A 17,340-nucleotide genomic window follows, 5' to 3' on the forward strand; every position below is an offset into this window, starting at 1 on the left:
TCGTGTTCACATCCCAAAACTGTGATCCAGCATACGACTCGCATTCTGCTTTGGAGAGAGTCAAGAGACAGGGAAAATAGACTGGAATATCTCAAACTACTGCAGTGTTGAAACATTGTTGAAAAATCTTCTTTTAAAATAAGAACCAAAAGGTTCCATCATTTTATGTAGCATCTTAAAAAACGATTGTGTTAAACTGAGAATCTTTGCTTCCTTGAGGTGCTCATGCTTCCTTCTGATCCATTGAACTCCGTGTCTAAACATTACTCAACAATTATCATCAAGTTGGAACCAGGAGAGGCAGGTGATGGTTTGACTGATAGAGGTAGGGGTGGGGCGTTTAGTCAAGTGCAGCTGTAAATGGTCTGTGCTGCTGGCTCCTATTACATCTCGGGGTGCCGTCTGCCCCTCACTGTTCACAATGTGAATTCCAGGCGTGATGGCTGATGCACTCTCTCATTTAAAAAAAACACTTCTAATTTAAAAGACAAACTACTGCGGCCAATTCGCCGACATGTAGGTCACAGTAGTACAACGGATCAGATGGAATACTATTTGCAGCTTATAGCAAAAATGCCCAAATAATTGTTCTTCAAAAGGAAGAGCTATCGAGCGGTGAAATACCTTATCACAGAGATTGATATCACAGAAGAAATGATCGCATAGCCATACACAGATAAGTTAGATCATGCCAAACAAGTGAGAACTTTAAGAACTTTCTGCCCATTTGAAGTCTGGTTTCACATCGGTTGACACCTACTGTTTCATATAAATATTTAATATAATATATAATATATGCGGAATATGTTCTTCGTTTTGAAGATGTATGTGTGACAGAGATCTAAACCTTAAAGACCCCAACTTCGGGAAAAGCCTAAATATTTCTCCTGTACTTTGATTTCGTGTTCTGTTTATTTTCAGAGATTATATAAAATGTATATTAAAACGACGATTCCCACTGTGCTTACTTCCTTCGCCTAATGTGTGGAATATTGCAGCAATGAGATGAACTTTAAACGAGTGAATTGTATCTGTTCTTTCTATTGGATGTTATTGTGCGGCTGCCCATCCCATGTGGATGAAGATTCTGTTGATCACAATTGTTCTGAAATTGATGGATTGAACAAAATAATTCTGAAAATATGATCGGGGTTCCCAGGCCTGAGAAAGCTGAAACTTCGCTTTCACAATGCTATTATAATGATGGCAGTTTTAATGATGATTTGGACAGTCCGGGTCCCAGCGCGCAGGAATAAACAGGCTGCAGTTTGAGGTGTGTTGGTGTAGTTTCAGGGATCTTTTTTGCTCAGAATAACATTTTGCCACATACTGAATTGTCGGCTCTGCTTCTAACCACATTATAGGGTATCTGAAACAGTGGGTATTATGACTTTGTAAGTATTAATGTTTAAAATCCGAGGATGAACCAACACATGTCAGCCAGCAACGTAGATTTAACCTGCATCAGTGCCGCTGGTACCTAAGTGACACCGGGATCACTTTGGAAACACTATGAATGGGCAGTGTGGATTTATACTGTCCTTTCACAGCATATCGGGGGAGAGGCATAAGTAACAACTTCAAGAAAGACTGCATTCCAGCAAGAACACCAATCAGCTGGAGGTGATGCCATGTTTGTTGCAGTTATGCTGCACCGTCTTTGTAGCGCTATTGGTCGAAGGCCGACCATGTCCGGCTGTGGCATTTCAAATTAGCTGTCCTAGGGTCCCCATATCAAATGTCGGAACAAACTCGAGTGGTCCATTTAGGCTTTCCGGCCTGCGGCGCCAATAAATTAGATAATTGTTGATCTGCACCTCAACTCTATTTACCCGCCACTGCTCGATGTCACTTGATGTCTAGACTTAAAATATCTCAGTTCTGATCGTGAAAACTCCAGTTGCCCCAGTACCGATAACCTTCCGGGAAAAGAGTTTCAGATTTCCACTACCTCTTATGTGTAAAAGTACTTCCTGATTCGACACTGAAACGGTCCAACTCTAATTTTAACATCATGCCCCCTTGTTTCAGATGCCTTCACCGAAGGAAATAGGTTGCCTTCCACTACACTGTTATCGTGAAAACTTCTTGCTGATCAAACCACTGAATGGTCTCACACTAATTTTAAAATGATGATCCTTTATCTTCATGTATCCCACCAGAAGAAACCGTTTCTCCAAATCTACCCTTTCCCATTTTAAACACCTCGATCTGATCTTCTTGAAGGAGTACAAGTTCCTGCAATCGCTCCTCATAAATTAACCCTCTAAGCTCCGATCTAGCGTCTAACCAACGCGCTACAGTTTTTTTTCCAATTCTTTCATGGAGTCACATGTAGGCCAGGCCGGGTAAGGACGGCAGATTTCCTTTCCTAAAGGAGCATTAATGAAACAGATGGGTTTTTGCAATAACTGATAATAGTTTCATGGGCTAGTTTTTTTTTATTACATTTTTAATTTCAGATCCATTAGTTGAATTCAAATTCCACCAGATGCCGTGGTGGGATTTGAACCCATGTACCCAAGAGCATTAGTCCGGACCCATGGATTATTAGCCCGCTACATTACCACTACATCACTGACTCCCCCTGAAATACTTCATTTTATCTTTCTTGAGTTTAAAACTGAATCTTTCTACCCCCTCGCAACTTTCTATACCTATCTAAATTACACATTGCTCTGTCTAACAGTGCCATCTTCAAACATGGATTGCAACTCTGCTCCTTCATCCAAGTTCGTGGTGCGAAGTTGAAGCCCTGGAACAGATCCCTGGGGAACACCGCTTTCCTCATTCTGCTAATCACATTACTTTATCCACACTCCCTGTTTTCTACCTCCCCATCAATTCCAAACCCGTCGGAATATATAAAACAGTATAAACTGATGTCGCTTTCTTACACTGACTACACGTTGGGAACTGAGAATTAAAGGCAGGTTTTGTGAAAGCAGACGGCCATCGAAGTTCTTTTCTAGATTGCAAAAGAATTACAAGTGAAGTTAGACACAGTGTGACATGGTAACTGATGTTGCTGACTGAGTGAACTCACTGAGATCAGAAGGAGGAATGCTGTGAAAATCTGTACCTGGACATTGGCTGCACCCCAAACCTAAGAGGTTTTACAGGACAGAACGACCCAACTCAGAAAGAGTTGAAGCTGCAATTAATTCACACAAAGTCCTTGACTGATGCCGATGAAATCCCAGCCGTTAATGAAATCGAGCAGGAAAGGTTATGATCAGGGTTCAGCAAGAGTGTCCAATGGAAACAGGAAATGCTGGTGAATAAAAACAAAAAACTGCGGATGCTGGAAATCCAAAACAAAAACAGAATTACCTGGAAATACTCAGCACGTCTGGCAGCATCGGCGGAGAAGAAGAGTTCTGTTGAAGGGTCATGAGGACTCGAAACGTCAACTCTTTTCTTCTCCGCTGATGCTGCCAGACCTGCTGAGTTTTTCCAGGTAATTCTGTTTTTGTAAATGCTGGTGAATGTTTGTTCCATAACCCTGAGGAAGGGATAAGGATCACAGAAATCAAAACAACTCCTTGATCGCTGCTGAAGCAGAATCCTGAACACATTTAGAGAAAGACATTTCCAACCGCCGCTTGGCCTTCACGACAGTATCAGGAACTTGTGAACAGACCACAAGGCCGAGTTTCGAGAACATATTGCAATTCTACATGTTACTGCGCATTTCGTTGCTTATGGAAAGGTTCTTCGCCATGGAATTGACGGAACACTCCAAACATATCGCGGATTCCACAAGGACCAAATGGACTACAATTCAAAGGAGTCTTGAGGAAATCGATATTGAAAAGCTTCCAACAAGGTTGCATCCGTGTTGTAATGCTTCTGAATATGGCATTGAATGAGGAATACGAATTGGAAAAAGGTGTAATAACTCCATTACACCATGCATGCAGTTCACATTATTCCATTGTACTAAACAAAAGAGAACCACAATGTTCTTAACTGGTGGGCAGACTAGCTGCAGCTAGCATCTGTCAAGGACCACAAGTGATCTTCAAGAAAACAAGAACAATGACATTTATTTTTCATTCACAGGACGTGGGCATCGCTCGCTAGGCCAGCATTTATTGCCCACCCCTAATTGCCCTTGAGAAGGTGGTAGTAAGCCGCCTTTTTGAACCGCTGCAGTGGTGAAGATGCTCCCATAGCGTGAGGTTAGCGAAGAGTTTAAGGATTTTGACTCAATGATTGTGATCTGTGCAGTCCAATTTTATGATTCTACGGAGCAATGATATATTCCCAAGTCAGGATGATATGTGACTTAGAGGAATCTGCAAGCGGACATATGCTTAAACGGAACGTTGGTCAAATGCTTCGGCATATCTTGACAAGAATCACAGGACTCAAAGAGTTTATAAAAATGGTCCAACTGAGAAAGGTAGCCAGAGATTAACGAAGGTTTGGCAAGATAGAGGCAGATCTTATGGAATCATAGAATGGTTACAGCATTAAATTTGATCCCTCTTGTCTGCCAGCTGTCTGAAAGAGTAACTCACCTAGTCCCACTCCACCACCTTTTCTCCGTAACCCTGCATTTTTTCCTTCAATTTTGGGTAATTAAATAGTTCGTCACGCACCATGGATGCAATGCACGAATACTGAAAAGGGGACACAAGTAAAAGTCTCAAGCATCTGAGACGTGAGAAGCTAAAAGATGCTGAAGAGTCCCCATGGACCACAACAAGCAGCGATGAGTGGAAGGCTAGGAACGGTGAAGACAAGTTTACCATGTCAAAGAATGCAACATCTTGGGCATGTAGCTAGATGAAGCGAACGCTATCTGGATAAAAATGGTCGTACTAGGGGAAGGCCAAGAATGAAGGGAAGGACTAAGTAAAAGTTAGATAGATGATTAATGGTCAGGAATGGGAGCCAGCCTGACAATAACAACATAACACAACAGGCAACATAGACACACAGTTGTGCACTTGCCCGTCTCATCTCAGACATGAGGACAATCTTTGAAGACATGTGGTGGACATCTGGTTGATAGGCATATAAACTCACAACTCTAATATATTCCAGGAATAGGAAGCTTTAAGATGACGTGTTGCTAAACACGTGCTGCTGAACAACATTAAATATTTAAACATAACATTAAAATATTTAAACATTTTGTTGCGAATTTTGAATTTCGTTGAAATGTTAAAAAACTGAAACTCGTGAAAATAGTGAAAGTTGTTTCTACTTTGAAAAAAATACCCTGTAATCACTGCAGTTACTTGGTGGCAGTCGGAGGGATTTGGGGGTTTGAGGTTAAACTGTGATCCGATCCGTTCAGAACAAGGAGAAAATCTCAAGTGGCTTAAGATCCAGCCTCCCCGATTAAATATTACGAGGGTTTTTTTTTAGGATCGGCAATCATGTGCCTAATTAAAAAAAACACAGAAATGCCAGTATAAACTGCAGGGAAAGACACATTTTGGTACCCTCTCCTTTTGGAGCCGATTCCGAAATCCACAAAAATAGCAGATTTTGGGTGCAACATAATGCAAAAAACACAACAGGATGCAAAATGCAGATACTTTCCGAGTTAAAAAAACATAATTAAAAAGAAGCAAGAATGTTTCACTTTGCATATTCAGGATAAACTTTTTAATTCGTTTTTGACTTTTAGATTAAAAACAACCCGATGAAAATGCTGCGGGTTTAGATGTTATATTTAGCTTGCACTATGCGAGCTCTCTGTTTTATTTGCTGCTGTCTTCAGACTAGTGGCTGTAATGTTGTTGTGGGAGCCGGAGCCGGAATACTGGGGGGATTGGGATCCGGACGGGCGGGGAGGGCGGGTTGGGTTGATCCGGCTCCTAATTCCATGCCGGGTTTTATGAGTGCGCTCCTCCACTCCCCTCCCCCCCCGCAGGAACTCCAATCCAGGCTCACTCTCTATCGCCTCAATATGTCTCAAGATGGCCGCCAATGTGGGATCGATGTTTCAATATTGGAAGAAATTTGATTTACAACTGCTTCAGGTCAGCGGCTGCTGGGGGTGTCCGACCGGACGGCACGGTGCAGGGGGTGGCCTGGGCATCGGCCCTGGCCGGAGAGTGGCGGTATTGGCCGGCTTTAGGGGCCGGGATGCGGGCTTTTTGTGATTGATCAGGAATTGATCCCTCGGCTGCTTTTGTGTTCAATCATCGATCAGCCGCCAGCAGCCAAGATGGCGCCCGCGATCTGATCCGGGCCCTGAGGCCTCGGCCTGTCGGCTGGCCGACTGCAGGACAGCTCCTCTGTAACTTTTCCACGGAGGGAGCTCGGCTGTCGAGTCGCTGCCCCGAAGAGGAGGAGGAGGAGGGAAAGTTTGAGCGGCGCCCGGAGCCTGGCCTTTTTCCCTCCCGCCTCAGAAAGTCAGGACGGAGCGGCTTCCATTTGGAAGTGCGCCGACACCGAGAGCCTTTCAGGCGGGCGGCGCTGCTCGGAGGGGAGCCGGTGGCTGCGATAGGCCGCACTTCGGCTGACGGGATGAAATACGGAGCAGCAGCCGGGAAGCTCGGGGGAGGGGAGGGGAGGAGGGTAAATAATTAAAGTCGGTGGCGGGAGCCCCCGGGCTGTAAGTTGGGAAGTTTGCTGGAGCGGAGACTCCTGGGGCTAGCTGCCCGCCCGCCGCCGCCGCCTGGGAAGCTCAGGAAGAGTGCGAATTGGATGTAGAGAGCGGGAATCTCGACTCCGCTTCCGCTCCGCACTTTGTGTTCGAGCTTTTGGATTTATTTAAACTTTTGAACAGTGCGTCAGAATACTGAAGGAGTGTTAACACAGAATGACCGCAGGGATGGGGATCTACTGGCTTCAGCGATGGCTGCAGTACGCTACTGAGGCAGGAATGGGATGCAGTTAGCCTGGGTCAGGAGCAATAATGGGGTTCGGCAAAGTAGAACCAAAAAATGTTGGAAAAACACAGCAGGTCTGGCAGCATCTGTGGAGAGAGAAACAGAGTCCAATGTTTTTCTTCGCAACTCAGCAGTTGGGATCCGGTGCGATAGTGAGGTCCAGTGGTGGGGAGTTGGTCAAGTAGAGGAATGCGGGATTAGGGATCTCTGCAAGCAATGGGATACGGGATTGGTGATCGGATTCTGTAGTTGCGTGGGGGATTGGGGATTTGAGATGTGGGGTTGGGGCTCTGGGGCAATAATGGGGCACAGGATTGGCGATCTGGAGGTAATGGGGCATGGGATTGGCGATCTGGGCAAGTAATGGGGCACAGGATTGGCGATCTGGGCAGGTAATGGGGCACGGGATTGGCGATCTGGACAGGTAATGGAATGCAGTTTTGCAGACCTGGTGCTGTAATGGGGTGCAGCATTGAGAGCCTGACAAGGTAATGAGGTGCAGGAATGAATTTTGGTATTAGGGCAGCAACAGCAGTTTGATGCTGTAATGGGGTGCAGTATTTGGGATCTAATCCAGTAATGGTGATCTGAAGCAGTAATGGGGTACAAAAACGACAACCATGACATTGAGCCACATAAGAGCTCTTCAGTCAGGTGACCCAAGGAGGTAGGTTTTAAGAAGTGTCTTAAAGGAGGAAAGTGAGGTAGAGAGGTGGAAAGATTAGGGTGTAGGAAGGGTATTCCAGAGTTTACATCCTGGGCAGCTGAAGGCACGGCCACCAATGGTGCAGTGATTAAAATTGGGAATGCTCAAGAGGCCAGAATTGGAGGAGCACAGATATTTTACAGGATTGTTAGGCTGGAGGAGATCACGGAGATAGGGAGCAGCAAAGCTTTGGATGACCTCAAGTTTATGGAGGGCAGACTGGCAGTGGCAGTAATGGGCTTCTGTTCTGATAATAGAATGCTGCAACATGGTGAATAAGAGGGATTGGGTGTAGTAATGAGGATGATGTTCCCTACTGGAGCACAGTGATGAGGCTGTGGTGTCATAATGGCATCCAGTAAGGGGCTCTCGTGTGGTAATGACATTCAGTAATATAGTGTGGCCTGAGATCACTGGTAACTAATTGCACCAATGGGGCTTTGGTGCAATCTTTTGCACAATAACAGATCTTCAGTAAGTGAATGCAGTAATTGAGGTCAGGTAGAGTAATGGTTAAGCAATTGAGCTCAACAAATGGGGATTGGGTTAATTGGAAAACAAAAACAGAATTACCTGGAAAAACTCAGCAGGTCTGGCAGCATCGGCGGAGAAGAAAAGAGTTGACGTTTCGAGTCCTCATGACCCTTCGACAGAACTTGGGTTAATTGGTACAGTAATAGGGCTTTACCAAATGAGTTTATAATGTGGCTCTGTTGCAGCATTGAGGATCTGGTAAATGGGTACAATTGCTACAGAAATGGGGCTGTGTCAATGGGTATATTAGTACTTTGATAAATGGATCTAATAATTGGCTGTGGTATTGAACGAGGGACAAGAGTGTTTTGGAGCATGAATGAAGTTTGGAAGTGCTTCTGATTTTTGGATAGTTCTGAGGTTTTGCTTTTCTAGAGATAGATCTTTTTGTCTAAAATAACAATTCACATAAGCTTGAACTGTGTTTGAAAACAGTTTGCTTATGTGTGAACAATCTTGAATCACAGGGAAGCACTTTACTTTGAAAATAATCAATAAAGTGGGTCTAAGGCATCTTTTAATTGTCCTCATCAACGTTATATGGAATATTTAAGTGAACCAGACAAGTGAAATTGTGCAATAGCTTAACTGTGTGTGTATTTTTGAACTGTTGGTATTTGCAGTGCATGTAATTATATCAAATTTTTATAGTGCTTAGGCGGCAGGCTGAATCACTCCTTTTTCATTAATCCTCCTCTGTTTGTTTACTGAGGCATACTTTGAAGATGAATTCTGACTAAGCGTGTCTGGTATGATAATCACAGTGCTTGTCTATGTATTGTTCCATACATTTTTTACAGCTTTAGTGGGGGTTGGGGTGTAACCCTTTCACCATTTGGATTTGTTCCCTGTTATGGAAGAATATGTGTAAACATTTTGCTGAATACAATTGTGTTTTGAAAGTAAATTAGCAAAACAGAAAGTGGCCTATGTAGCAGGGATTGTTGTTTGAGAATTTGCTTCACAGAATGTTTATTTGCATTCGATAGCCGAGTTTGAATTATGTCAACTGTGTAGATTGTTTTTTTTTTAATTGTTCTTTAAAGTCTTGAGCATGTACACTTTAATTATAGAATAATTACCAGATGGAGATAACTCAGAGGTAATGCTGCTTGATTTTATATTTGGTCATTATGGGGTAATTTCTCCCAGCCACTCTAGAATAAATACTGCTAGAGGGAAGAGTGATTAGACTTGAGCTTTATTTGACCAGTGTACATTTTATATGTAAAATTACTGCAAGCCTATTAGATACTCATGCTACCTGAAATTTCTAGGATTGCTCTGGCCATCTACCAGATGGCAATTGCTGAGGTGTGGGAAGTGAAGGGATTTATGTTTGATAAAATGGTAAAAAAAACATTGGATATGTTAGTTTGAGTATTTATATCCTGAGATTAATTTTACATATATGTTAAAAGAAATTGTCCATTTCTCGCCCTGATTCTCTAATGTAGTTCATTTTACGCAAGTAAATTGTAGTCTTAGCAGGGAGGGAGAAATGAAAAAAAAAAACAAAAAAACTGCGGATGCTGGAAATCCAAAACAAAAACAGAATTACCTGGAAAAACTCAGCAGGTCTGGCAGCATCGGCGGAGAAGAAAAGAGTTGACGTTTCGAGTCCTCATGACCCTTCGACAGAACTGTCGAAGGGTCATGAGGACTCGAAACGTCAACTCTTTTCTTCTCCGCCGATGCTGCCAGACCTGCTGAGTTTTTCCAGGGAGAAATGACCCTTTCAGAGTTATATTGAAATGCATTGTGATGGTGCAGAGTGGTAAAACTCTAATTTCATACTGTAATTACTGAATTTTACATAATAGCACGCTACTATGTAAAAAAAAATATAATTGCCTGATGATATAAATATGACCCAAACTCTGAATATAACCCCTTACTTTATTATAAAGTCTGTATTAAACCTATAAACATTTTTGCTATAGTACCATTTTAAATATTGATTTGTATAAAAGTTGAGTATAGACCGGTCATAGGGACAATTCAGAAATTTTACACATTTTAGCTTTTGAATCTAAGGTAACAATGCTTGTTCTATAAATGCTGTTGTTTACAAATAAAAATGTTATTTATACCAGTTACTTTTGAGTTGAAATATATACAGTAGATTGATTGGAGTTGATTTGTAGCAATTTTTATATGAGTGAAATCTCTGCTGAAGCGGATTTTGGTACTAAGTGTGTATGGACCCTTCTTAGACAAGGCAGAATAAGCTTCCTTTGTGTTCCAACGTTCTTGAGATGGCGAGGCCCCCTGGGCTGTTCTTGACACCTAGATGATTGTGAAGTGCTTGGCTGAGGATTGTGGCCATCTTTCTTTTCTCTTTGCATAGCATAAAAAGACTTAAGAATTTTAGGTTTTGAATCTGTATATTGCTTGCAAGGTAGATTTTTTATTAAGCTGTGGTTATTTTTAAAAGTAGTAAAAATGGTTCAGTAAACTTTCATTGTTTCACTCGAAGGTGAGAAATTTTGGGTTGATTTGCAACTGCATCATCAGACCTCAGAGCTTAGTACAGGGTGTTCCTTTTAACGTCAGTGTTTAACTTTGACCTGCCAACTGGAAAGGTGACAGTTTAAATTAAGAAAAATACTATTAATTGGGAGCTGCCCCTTCTATAGCTTTACATTATTCCCACCTTACAGTTTCAGGTCAAATTCAATTTTGTCAGAACCATTATGATTGGAAGAGGTACCACCACTAAATTATTGAAATGTTTAGGATGAAATAACTAGAAATTTCAATGTGAGACTTTTTACATTTGTCTATTAGGATGCCATAGAATCTCCTTTGACGAGAAGCACTTGGTAACAGAAACAGAATGCAGTCATGCATTTTGTTTTCAGTGTTTTCCAACCACAATTTGAGTGAACAGACGGCTAGTCTTGGAAATGGGTTTTTATAGATTGCAGAAGAACTGTTCCAGTAGATGCTGCGATTGTTAATGTAAGTGAATTTAGTGCTGTACCAAACATGATTTTCCACGGTTTTAAACCGATATTGCATCTTTCATTGCATCCTGTGTATGAACTTGAAAGCTTTGGCTGTGAAACTGGTTAAAGGATGTTAGCTCCAGTTGCTTAGTGAGTAGCTTAGATCACCATTCGTACTTGCATTTTCTTCCTCTGCCTCCTCTTATCTGAATATTGACTTGTGCTGAGGTTAATTCAGGCAGAGACCTGATATCACACATAGGTAGCCATATTTCATGCACAAAGAACAACTTTAACGTAATAAAATGTACTGAGGCATTATATAAAATCACACTGAACCACACAAAGTGTTGATCAAAGGCTTGGTTAAAGGTAGGTTTTAAGGAGTATCCTAAAAAGGAGGAAAGTGAGGTAGAGAGAGAGATGGAGAGGTTAAGGGAAGGAATTCCAGAACTTGGGGCCTAGGCAGCTGAAGGCACAGCCACCAGTGGTGGAATGATTAAAATTCCGAGTGCTCAAGAGGGCAGAATTAGATGAGTGCAAATATTTTGGAGGGTTGTGGGGCTAGAGGAGATTAGAGTTATGGACAACCTATAGCACTGGAGAAGTACCACAAAGTGGTGCCTTTGCATGATCTTCCAAATCTGGTTGCAAGAAAGGTTGTTTGGCAGCAGTGCCCTCTCCCAAGCCAACTTGCCCAGCATCAAAGCGCTAATCGCTCAAGACCATATTTGCTGGGGGGTGGGTGAGGGGCATACATGTCGTTTGTATGCCTGACACCAGACTCCTGAAGCAGTTGCTCTACTTGGGTGTGGTAGGAGACTCCCAGCGGACAGTGGAAACACTTTAGGGACGCCCTCAAAGCATCCCTGCAGTGATCAAACATACCCTCCAATTCATGGCAGTCCTTGGCTTGTGACCGACCAAAATGGGGAAGACTTATTTGGGAAGGCACCAAACACATTCAGAGACTTTGTCAGGAATGTGTGGAGGTGAAGTTGCTTCAGAGGAAGTGCACAAACCTCCAAACAACCCACTGTCCCACCCTTCAAGCACCGCCTGTCCTGTATGTTGCAGAATCTGTTGATTGTGCGTTGAACTTATCAGCCATTTCAGAGCCCATTGAACTGGTGTGGAAGCAAGCCACCCTTGATCCTGATGGATAGGCTGAGAAGAAGAAATCCATGTTAATATATCACTCCCAACCCCTATGAGCCCTTATCTTGTGTATTAATCTTTTGTGCGGCACCTTCTTGAATGCCTTTTGGAAATTCAAGTAAACTACATCTACTGGTTCCCATTTATTCACCCTACTAGTTAGATCCTCAAAAAGCTCAAAATTTGTCAAACAATATATGTCTAGTAATACCACTTTTTAAAACAAAGACTTGTTCTCATTGCGCCATGCTTTTCTAAATGCATTGTTAAGACTTCCATAATAATAGATTCCAGCATTTTGTGATGACTGATGTCAGGCTAAGTGGCCTGTAGTTCTCTGATTTCTCTTTCCCTCCTTTCTTGAATAGCGGTGTTACATTTGTTAATTTATAATCTGTTGGGACTGATCCAGGATCTAGGGAAATCTAACTTCTGTTTACAGTTTGCAACAGATTTGTTGTACCCTGTAGTCCTTTTAAGATTGACACCTGGTTGTGTACATATGCATCTTAAAGGGAATAGCGCTTGTGTGCAGCTTGGTTGTTCCTGTGTGGCATATTCCCAGTTGTTGTGCCTGCGCACCCATGCGACTTTGAAGGAATATTGGTGGTTAGTCATATGTAAGGTTTAAAACCCTGCATGGAATCAGATAGGATATGAAAGTTTCAGTCATGTGGATCATCACTATCTGTCCCTGAAATTTAGTCACTTGCTTTGGGATCCTGTGATCTTTAATGTTGGTATACTTTGACCTCCCACCCCCTCCTTACTGTAGTGGATTGAGGGTTTATGCTTTTTTGGTGCAAATCTGGAATTGAACCTGGGACCTTTTTGATCTGTTTGCTTTCGCAAACATCCAAAGAATAGGAAAAGACCAGCTCGCCCATTGAGGCTCACCTTTCCTGGCACCTTGTAACTCTCACACCATTTTTGTCATTTCTCACAGTTACACAATCTTCTGGGAGAAGAAAAGCACAGAAAAATTTTGGACCAATTTAAGAAAAAAGACTTTTTTGACCCTTGAAATTGAAAATGCAAGCTCTAAGATCACGGTGACTGATGATGTTGCCCCAGTGACCCACCTACCACCTACATATAGAGATATTTTGCCACGCACAGGAGCACAGCCAGCTCTGTTGAGTGCTTGTAGTGAATGCTGCCATCTTATTTCGGGTTGACAACTCTGTAAAAGAGTAACTTCTGGCATCTTATTCTACCTACATCCTGTTCCAGTTTATACCGATGGTCAATCCTAACTTACCTAACTCAAGCAACCTAAACATGAGAACGTTGAACCATTGAAGGGGAGGAGCATATCTTGCATCATCTTATGACTGCAGTTGGTTATCACATTTTACCTATGTTTTTGTTATCCCAATCTAACCTTTTTTGAAATGACCTTCAGCCGCAGAGGCTGTGTGCTTTGGTGATCAGCACTGAATGTTAGGTTAGAGTTTTAAGTCTTGCCAGATTTTAAGTCTTTATCTTTGGATGACCTGAGGAAATGAGTACAATTTGATACACTCCAGTTGCACTTGTACGTCTATTAGCTGGCTGAACAGTAGTGTTGGGATAGTGCAAGAGGAGCAATCAACTGACTCCTTTTTTGTAAGGAAATAGTGTATCAAGTGGGGAACATTAGAAAGGAAGTAACTGGGGAAAATTATTTTACATGTACTTATGGTATCTTTTTGGCTGGGAGGGCATAACCTGTACTGTAGATTTCTGGACTGTTGCTGTTATTGGCACTCTTGTATACATTAGAAGCCATAAGCAGGTTATAATAAGTCACACTAACTCTTTGCCTTTTTTTGATGAGTGTTTATTCTCCAGTGAAGGGCACGCACCCATAATATTTCCTGCAATATTTCTAAGTCATTGAATGTGCTGTTAAGAGATCAGGCAGCCTGTTTGTAGATCTGTCAGGACCCACTGCGATAAGCCATGGGGTGCATAACATGGATCTGATGATTAGACCAACATTGACATTTCAATTCTCCTGCTGCCCCTCCAAAAATCAGATTGATGCTCTTCATTCCATTCAGTATCCATAGAGACTTAAGCACGGAATCTAGGTTAACACTCCAATGCAGCACTGAGGAAGTGTTGCACTATTGGGGGTGCTGTATTTTGAATGAGATGTTAATCTGAGGCCCTGGCTGCCCTCTCAGGTGATGTAAAAGAGACAGGGACTTCTCACAGATTTCCCAGACAATATTTATCCATTGACCTACATCGCTAAAACAGATTATCTGGTCATTATCTCGTTGCTCATTGTGGACATTGTTGTGAGCAAACTGGCTGCTGGGTTTTCTATATTACAACAGCGACTAATACTGTACTTCAAAGTATTTGATTGGTTTTAAACTGCTTTGGTATGTCTGAGATTCTGACGGTTGCTACGTAAATACGTATTCTTTTACAGCTCAGAAGAGATTAGGGATTGATATCGGCAACCAAATATGCTTCAGTGCCTCTGTAAATTGATCACTGAATGTTGTACCGACATTGTATGCTAGCTCCTTCTACAGTCTGTTTTTGATAATTCAGTTGTTTCATTACACTAAAAAAAATTCTAAGTGTCCGCTGGTTAAACAGAAATTGTGAAACATCCACCTAGAGTTTAACCAGTTATAAAAAGAGGAGAGGGTGGGATTGGACCCTCTGGTTGTTTTATATGACCACTTTTTATTTTGGAGCTTTTCTATAGCAGTTATTAATATTGTAACATACACTTCTGATACCCTTTGGCAACATGAAGGTGGAATTTGAATCAGGTTTTATAACCTTGTTTAGCTTTGTGGTCATACTTTCTCTTTTGAGCAGTAGATCAAGCTTCAATTCAGGGACTGGAGCACATCATTAGGCTGGCACTTGAGTGCAACACTGAGGGAGTGTTGCACTGTTGGAGCCAACCTCTTTCAGATGATATGTGAAACCCTGCTTGCCTGTTAAGGTGGATGTAAAAGATTCTCTGGCACCATTGGTAGAAGAGGATGGGAGTATTTCTGATACTGTGACCAACAATTACCCCTCAACCAACATCAACCAAATGGATTAACTGGTCATTTATTCCTGTTTGTGGGAACTTGCTCTGTGCAAATTGATTGCCATATTTCAGGGGTGCCCAAACTTACTGAACCTAAAGAGCCACAAATACAATAATCTGCAGATGTTGAAGAACTGCCAGACATGAACAAACTTTACGCAGGCTAATTACTGCTAGCAGAGGTCTTGTGGATCTCTATCCTGGCCGTAAGTCTTTGAAAATCCAGCTATGTAGCCAAGGCTGTATGAAGGAGCACCGTCAGGTGTTGATTTGTAAGGACTGCATGATGTTTCGAGTTTACAAACTTCATTATGGTATACAGTGATTCACAGCAGTATGTTGTGCTGAAAATTGAAATGAGTCGCATACTAGGTTTTTTGAGTTCAAGATATTTTGTTTCTGGCATTTGCTTCCAGAACTCGATTGTAGATTGTGATTTACGCATCATCTTTACACCTTCCGGCAGTCCAAAAGCTCCATTTCTACAGCAGATGTTTCCGTAACCAGAGGTTCAAGAATCAGATAAGCATCATTGACCACATTGGCCATGAATGGGTTTACAAGAAAGGCGAAGCAGGATCTCAACTTCAGCAAGTCATCAAATCTGGCTCAAATTATCTAGCAGTGCTTGTAATTTATCTCTTGTCCCTGATTGTGGGACACTTCTTGGGACCTCTCCCTGTCCCCCTCCCTTGTCCCTCTCTCCGAGACAATTCCTGACTATGGCGTGCCGCACCCGGCCACCTCACCTGGGTTTTTGCGCCCTTTTTTCCCTAATGCGCAGGCGTATGGGGCCTGAAGAATGAAAAGTTGCCTAAGTGAGCACGTGCAGCCCGTTCCCAGCAGGAAGTCTGAGAACCGTTGGGATCTAGAATTCCTTACCTCTGTTCCTGAAGAACAGGTAAGTTTGGGTTTCGTAACACAGTTTATATTAAATTGAGACACAAGAAGGTGTTCAGCCGGTATTTTTCCTTGAGCTACAAGTTTCAAAGAGATGCATGTGGTTCGCGAACTGCAGTTTGGCCATGCCTGCCATGTTTGCAGTACTTTGTGGTCATGTGAACTGTTGATGCAGCAAACAGTGAAATTACCATTGTCAAGAATCTGTATCTGTAATGTCATCTTGGGATACCTTTGTAAGTTCTTTATTCCAAAATATAATTCATTACTTTCGAGTTTAGAATACAACCTTGCAGTAAAAATGATTAGAAAAATACTTGTAATTATGCGTGAATATTCGACCTATCCATTTCAGAGTTTTGTCTATGTACATTTACATGGTAGAAGTATTAATAGCTAAAGTAAAATAAAATACTGGTAATGCTGGAAATCTGAAATAACACAAAATGCTGGAAAAACTCAGGTGTGGCAGCATCTGTGGAGCGAGAAGCAGTTAAGGTTTCGAGTCTGTATGACTCTTCCAAGTGTTAATGGCTGTTGGGGATGATTCAGGCTTGATTCTTGAAAATTCTCACTGATTAATCAGTCAACTAACCCACCAGAAACCTCTTTGGGTGCCATAATGTTCTGCTGAGAATGTGACTTCAAATCCACCAAATCAGTTTAAGAACTTGAATTCAGTTTCAAGTACAAGAATGAGTAAATATGACCATTGTCATTGTTTTTTTTAAATGCCTCAACTGGCTGACAAATGTTCTGTCCTTACCTGGTTTGACCTTTTTGTGACTCCAGCCCCATGCCAATGTGGCTAACTCTTAACTGTCCTCTAAAGTGGTTGAGCCAGCCACTTGGCTGTATCAAACTGGCAACTAGGGATGGACAATAAATGACTGACTTCCCAGGACCACTTAAATCCCCGAAAAAAACTCTCATACTAAAAACCAATCAATGTAATACACACCTTTCTCATAAAACATCTTCACATTCAACAGTACAGGAAAATATAACATCATCCATCCACTTACTAGTTCCGTCATCTAATTTGCCCCTGTAAATATCAGTGACCTTGTGTCTGCATTGGGCATATACACATTTATTCTCACATGCATGTAATAAAAAGTCTTCCCCAGGAATTGTGCCATAACCACCTATTGTACAATTTCCATGCCCTGCCAGTGGCCCAAC

At 42.1% G+C, this 17,340-nt stretch overlaps 1 protein-coding gene across 7 annotated transcripts in view; it reads left to right on the top strand.

Moving 5' to 3' along the window:
• Nucleotides 1-5,879: 5,879 nt before the first annotated feature.
• The window catches only part of LOC121282775 (protein CASP-like), a 698,867-nt gene continuing 687,406 nt past the window's right edge, over nucleotides 5,880-17,340 (top strand). For all 7 annotated transcript variants that reach the window (XM_041196552.1, XM_041196551.1, XM_041196546.1 and 4 more), the window contains exon 1: nucleotides 5,880-6,002. In XM_041196552.1, the coding sequence (XP_041052486.1) occupies nucleotides 5,940-6,002 (63 nt within the window). In that variant the 5' untranslated portion in view covers nucleotides 5,880-5,939. The remainder of the gene's footprint in view (nucleotides 6,003-17,340) is intronic.

Source organism: Carcharodon carcharias, chromosome 10, assembly GCF_017639515.1.
Source record: "Carcharodon carcharias isolate sCarCar2 chromosome 10, sCarCar2.pri, whole genome shotgun sequence".
In the NCBI taxonomy this organism is placed as follows: Eukaryota; Metazoa; Chordata; class Chondrichthyes; order Lamniformes; family Lamnidae; genus Carcharodon; species Carcharodon carcharias.